The 6,367-nt window shown below is 37.4% G+C and overlaps 1 protein-coding gene across 1 annotated transcript; it reads left to right on the top strand.

Annotated features, from left to right (window-relative positions):
- The first annotated feature begins 2,779 nt into the window (after positions 1 to 2,779).
- Positions 2,780 to 6,104, top strand: LOC110854767 (pickpocket protein 28). Its single transcript, XM_022103214.1, has 10 exons — positions 2,780 to 2,904; positions 3,459 to 3,711; positions 3,780 to 3,922; positions 4,308 to 4,554; positions 4,640 to 4,774; positions 4,839 to 4,983; positions 5,274 to 5,421; positions 5,496 to 5,593; positions 5,661 to 5,789; positions 5,860 to 6,104. The coding sequence occupies exons 1-10, from the start codon at positions 2,780 to 2,782 to the stop codon at positions 6,102 to 6,104; spliced, it is 1,668 nt and encodes a 555-aa protein (XP_021958906.1).
- The last annotated feature ends 263 nt before the right edge of the window (positions 6,105 to 6,367 follow it).

Below are 6,367 nucleotides of genomic sequence, written 5' to 3'. Positions count from 1 at the left end.
GCCATTGGACTAGTAGATGTTTAATGTATTTATTTAGTAGCGCATCTTGCTAATTATATCACCTGTGAACCTATCTATTATTAAACTAAACACATTAAAGCAAAGTTTTAAAACAAAATTGAGAAAATTCCATGTTACCGAGCTACTGCATATTTCTTCCTGTATGGCATACATATTTGCATGAACAAAGGCTTCCGGAGAAAGACAATGAGCATCAACTTACACATTCATCCTGCACCTGTAATTAGCTCCTCGGCTCGTGCCGTGCTTTCTTCGTATGTCTCACCTTTACATATGTACGTATGTATCTGGATATCAAATACCGATGCATTTTTAAAATCTTTTCTTTGTTTTTTTTATTATACGTGGATAATGTGGTCATCAGACCAATGCGTCACACCGCCACACCTTGGTTCCCATGCCCACTGTCCACCATCAACATTTCGCATTCCTTTCCTCAAATCTTTTGCATATGCATGTAACGTATTTCTCCCATCTTTCTTAATTTCTTTAATTGTTAGAAATACCAATTTTTAAACTGGATAAGCCGTCAACAAATTATACGAACATCGGAAAAAGTGTTGAAAACTTTTCGAGTCATACATTTTTACAGTAAATCGCTAAAAAATTAATTTTCTTAATTGGAATAAACTCAATTTCTCAATCTGCGGAAGCAGTTAAGATTTTTTTTATTTCGGTGTTTTTATCAAATTATTGTCAAGCTCCTCCTTACTCATCATATTTATTTTCGCAAATAGTTAAGAAAAAATCCTCAAATTTTGAAAACTAAAAACTGAATCGTTTGACGCGATTTTTCTCTCTACAATTTAAAAGACTTTTGGACGTTAAAAAGAACACTTGAGCGTTTGGCGGGTTTAGTTGCCATGGAGATTGAGATGCATCCGATCCCTCCACACAGACCCGACCAAGAAATCGTCCGTTCGCCCCATCCTGGTTTCCAGCGGATGCTACTCTACATAGCAAACGAACAATATTAAAGTGTGCGAAGCAAATGGACAAAGTGGATGTCATTACAACCATCACCAGATTCGGGATGGGTTCATGTTTTCGAGAAATTACCCGGCTTTAGGCAATCTGTGAAACCAGGACTACATCCGCTGATGAGGTAATTAAAAATGTGTACGATTTTAATCATGCATGTGTGTCTGAACAAATCTGAATACTGGGATTGTTCGAGGTTGCTAGGACACTCGTATTTTATCTGCTTTATATTGGCTAAACTCAATTTCTGCTACAAAAACCACCGATTTCATGCAAATAGACATTTACATTTTGCGATTTGGTGCATGAAATTAGAGCTACAAAGCTGCCCAAATATTTGTAGGTCATCATTAATTTTCTTTGTTCGGTTTTGGTAGCAGATGGGATGGAAACAATTTAATTACTCCAGACGGTTGTCTGTTTGTCTTACTGTATGCTAATGGGTGGGTCTCAATTGACGCTAATTAAAACTGACTCACTTCAATATTTAATAAAATAACACAACCAATACCATCGGAAAAACCTTGGGGCAAAATGAATTGAGAGCATCAAAAAAAACGCATTAAAATGTCAGAATAATTGGAAATAATTTGACAATTTATACATTAACTGAAAATTACGCCGAAATTATGATCATTGCGGCTGCATATTGATGAGTTTGTGTGAATCTAGGTTAGTAGAAAGAATTGTTTCAATTTAATTAATAACAAAAATTAATTTTATTTAAATTTAGCCAGGCTTTACGCTGTATCATTAATCAATTTCACCTTTTGTGGGAAATATGAACCAATTTTCCTTTTTGGCATTATGCCAATGCTGTTCTTGATGATGGTGCGGAAGGAGAAGAGGAAGTAATTTATGACCCAATATTATACTTGCTTTCATCACAAAACAGGAAACTCATCTGCATATTGGTACCTTGGCTGCCAATCTCTGTCAAAAGAATTACTACTTGGCCAGTTATTTGAACGGTGGCACGGGTGAAACAATTAATTTTATTAACCAACTGAGATTTGTGTCACAAACAGTTACTATTGACATGTTTTGTATTTATGAATTGGGCACATCTCACACCGTTCCCCGTCTATATAATAAGTTTTTTGCACGCATTTCTTTCCTTGTTTAGCACAACGGTTAGTGGTCTCAATTGCGATTTTTCGTTTGTTCACACATCGATATACCGTTTCTGCCGTACATTTCGTAGGTGGGGTTAGCTCATGGCCACAGTACTCGAACCAGGTTTCGGTGGTGTTAACCTTTGGCGGACACATGCATTCCCCCACAGATTCCCCACCTCGAACCATATCCTGTATCTGCAGATCTTGAATCGTGTCTCCAGGATTTAGCTGCAAGGATGCTGGGATGACGGTAAAAACGAAGAAGAAGGTTACAAGTCCAGTCATTCTGAACCAGAGTACGTGGCCTAGCGAAAGTAATTGATGCCTTCAGATTGTGATTACGTATATTTTCGGCTCTATTTATAACAATGTAAAGAATATCTATTTGGTTAAAATACCTGGCAATGTCCCGTTGATTATATCCACCTATTATCCAATAGTTATATTTCCACTCCTATGCAGGCAGATGGCAAAGTCGGAATAACAAATGGGCTCAATTGTGCACTTGGTCATTAATTTTTTAATTGACGTGGAAGCGAAATTAGTATGTCTTTATATTTACGACTTTCTTCCTTTCTTTCAGGGCCTTTTGGTTTATTGTAGTTATGATTTGTTGCGTCATTGTGTACATAATTATTAAAGAAGGTATCAAGAGAACAATGGGGCATCCACTGGTCGTGTCAACGGAAACTAACGAAGTTGCAATTGGGGATGTTGACTTCCCACAAGTCACAGTCAGCCTTCCTGGAGGATTTAACTACAGCGCGATGGTTAATGCCGAACGGTAACTTTACATATATTCAACTGAGCTTTACCCATGTAAAATTAGAAATATATTCATCCTCAAATACGTATGTACATTACGGGCTAGCCTTATTCAAATTAACTTATGCGGCAAACCATTTTGCTTTCAAGTATCTAAATAGATAAATACACTGCCTGGAATTATTACCTGGCAACTTTTCTCACAAAGTTATTTCACAAAGTTGGTGAGATAATTGTTAGCAAATGGTTTTGCTGGCCCATCGCCTTTCTGATAGTATTCCTGATTAAAAACAATTAAAAAAATCAATGTGCCGTAAAAATTACACAGGTGCGGTTCACAAATGAAAATGCTCGCTATGTCCCCTTGAATATAAGAAAAAATTTGCCTTAGGTAGTGAACCTTGGGAGTATAAAGTAAAAAAAAATTAAACCTTTAATCTTGTCACTCCTATCTAAAAATAGGGGTTTTAGCTTCTAGGAAATACGACTGGATATAATCAGCAAGATTTATGGACAATAGTGCCGTGTATGTACATATAGTATGAGCTCTATTCTTGGATTTTTTTTATTCAGGAATTTCTTACTGGCAAAGATCGGTAATGATGTGGCTGAGGATGAATTCAGTTGGAGCCGTAATGATGCTGGTGGTCTTCTGCAAATTATCGATCAAACATGTTCCTTGGATACTACATATGCTGGATTGAACGAAGTTAACAATCAGGATAACAATAACTTCATCAAAAGTGTGAACATCGACGGCTATCATTTATATGACGATCCAACAACTAAGACAATCAAGGAGAGAATTATTCCATTTCTTAAAAAGGCAAATAGACTAATTCACCTATTCAAATCATACTAATCATTCTAATTGTGTTTAATACTCATTTGTAGGCAACATATAATTGCGGCGACGTTATCACTGGATGCTTTCTCAACAGGAAATCTATCAACTGTGGTTTACTTTTCAAGAAACGGTTTTCGGAGTGGGGTGGAACATGCATGTTCAACGGTATCCCTGGACCAGTTACAAGAAAGTAATTCCTAATTTTTCAATACATATTTACTGCTTATGCCACATACGGTAATTTTAATAGTGCCCGGATTGGCCAAGATCCAATGGTTATGAGTTTGTCATATCCTAACCGAAATAAACTCAATCGACCTTCTTACTACAACTTTAAAAACCCATTTTCATATTTTTAAATTCCCAAAATAAATCCTATCCCAAAACGAATCTTCATGCCCCCGCAACTCGAAGTACCCATTCTGACAACTTTTTGAGGGTTTCAGTCTGGTTTCGGCTAAAGTTTTATCTGGACCATGCCTGGAGCATTAAGATCACTATCTCAGACAAGTTCACAATTTGCATGCAATTTTCTCTTCTGGCTGCTGATAACACTCTTCAACACTCATTTTTAGAATCCAGACAATGCAGAGCGTTCTTAGCTTGGGGGAGTATACCGCCGAAGAGATCGAGAAATGGAGTGTGGCTAATCTGGACAAAGATATTCAGCAGAAAGATGAAAGGGTTACAAATAAAGGTGTCGACAATAGTCGTACCCCATGGCGACAAACATCTCCCGGACGAACGTCGGGCTTATCCTTCATCATAAAGGACGAGTCAGGTGAAAAAGGAAGCGTGCATGGTGAAGGCACAGGGTTTATTGTATGTCGTTATTTATTTGTCAAGTAGTAAAGTTCACAATGTAATCCCAGCTTAAATATAAATGTTACTTGCAAAATTTATATAGCTTACCGTTGCCCATCCCTCTGACGAGCCAAAAATTAAGAGGTTTGGGAAATCCCTGCCTTTCGGGCATGAGGTTTTTATTTCGATCACCCCAATCTTGCTATTGGCGGATGATGACATCAAGAAAATGGAACCGGTTTGTTGTAAATTTTTAGTTCTGTGAAATTTAGAATCAGAGTTAATGTGAAATACTTATTAAGGACGAACGTGGTTACTATTTTGGCGATGACAAGGGAAATGCAGAGCTAAAGTATTACCATAAGTACACGAAACGAAACTGCTTCGAGGAATGTATTTCTGACGCGGTCTTCAATCAGTGTAACTGTACAGCATTTGTGGCTCCTGGTAAAATATGCAACCAAAATTGTCGATTATTTTTATCACAGTACTTTGCTAATTTTTAATATTATAGGCAGGCGAGGAAGGCCCTTATGCAGTTCATACAATAAGCTGAGCTGCGTATTAAATAAAGAAGGTTAGTCCCATTTTATTACTTTAAAATATCAAATTTAGGTTCCCAAATTTCCTGTTTGTGGGCGTACCCATTCAGTAATTTATCGTTCCTTGCGTTTCACTCCTAAATTGTTTACGCTGCATTTAATTTAAAAATTAATTTTAAATTTTATGATTTTTAGAGGAAATGTACGATCTAGGCATTCTATCTGCTTGCCAAGCCTGTCTACCAAATTGCCGACAGACCAAGTACACAATCTCGGTTACGTCAAGTCCACTCACTCAGAAACACATGACTGAGTACAGGGGGAGATATAAGGAGCAATTAGAGTAAAAAGTCACTGATAAAGAATGAACTAAAGAAATCCGAAAATACTTTATAATGACAATGTGTATTTCCTTAGAAATGATGACACGTTCTCAATCGTGTACGTCTACTTTGACATGGATTCATACCAAGCGTCCCGACGAAGTGCCAGATACAGCACTTTCGAAGAAGTCGGCAAGTGCATTTCAAAATGTATTGAAATATATATGTATCATATTTTAAGATCATAATATTTATCTAGGTCTCGTTGGGGGCACAATTTCCATGATCACTGGTCTGACATTGTTGGATCTTATCGAAGCAATTGTCGTCATCGCGGCTCTAATTGCAGCTCAGCACAAGATAAGGACAATTGTCAGCAGCATGGAATGTAAGCATCTGATTCAAAAAATGTGGTGAGGAGAGTTAAAATCGATAACACATATTTTTAATCAATTCAGTTAATTGGGGCAGATTTATTCCACGCTTGACATGGTTTGTCCCACCTCTCCAAGAAATGATTGAGCTACCCGTAATTAATGTCGACCCGTTGGACGCCCAAGAAATTGTTGATGGGTTTACGATTGATGTCGAGCCTCTGGAACCCCAAGAAACTGTCGAGCACCCAATTGTCATTAGTGGCCAAGCTGGAAATCCTTCCCCTCCCCTGCACCCTCTGGAAGATCTTCCTGGATTTATCGTCTGATTTACGAGACGATCAACCCTCCTGAACAGGTTAGATCTACTTTCTTAAACTACAAAGATTTACATAATTTCTCCAAGAACGATTAAAGTGTGTACATGGCGCTTGACAACAATTTCAATCCTATATAATTTAAGTAACACAATTTTAAAGAGATTTGTCACAAGATGTGTGTTTGCTACAAAACAGTTTATGGACACATAATTGAGATAACTTTAATTATCCGACAAATTTTTATACTCGGTGGCGACGGAACCGTGGGGAAA

Source organism: Folsomia candida, unplaced genomic scaffold (genome assembly GCF_002217175.1).
Source record: "Folsomia candida strain VU population unplaced genomic scaffold, ASM221717v1 Fcan01_Sc010, whole genome shotgun sequence".
In the NCBI taxonomy this organism is placed as follows: Eukaryota; Metazoa; Arthropoda; class Collembola; order Entomobryomorpha; family Isotomidae; genus Folsomia; species Folsomia candida.
The sequence above is the reverse complement of the archived record's forward strand: the minus strand, read 5'-3'. Positions and strand labels throughout refer to the sequence as shown.

Excerpts from the sequence above, each read along its gene's own strand:
- LOC110854767 (XM_022103214.1), top strand. The coding sequence starts at position 2,780 with ATGGGGCATCCACTGGTCGTGTCAACGGAAACTAACGAAGTTGCAATT. Across the intron at positions 3,712-3,779 it reads TTATTCCATTTCTTAAAAAG|GCAACATATAATTGCGGCGA; the intron begins GCAAATAGACTA and ends ACTCATTTGTAG. Across the intron at positions 5,594-5,660 it reads CAGCACTTTCGAAGAAGTCG|GTCTCGTTGGGGGCACAATT; the intron begins GCAAGTGCATTT and ends ATATTTATCTAG.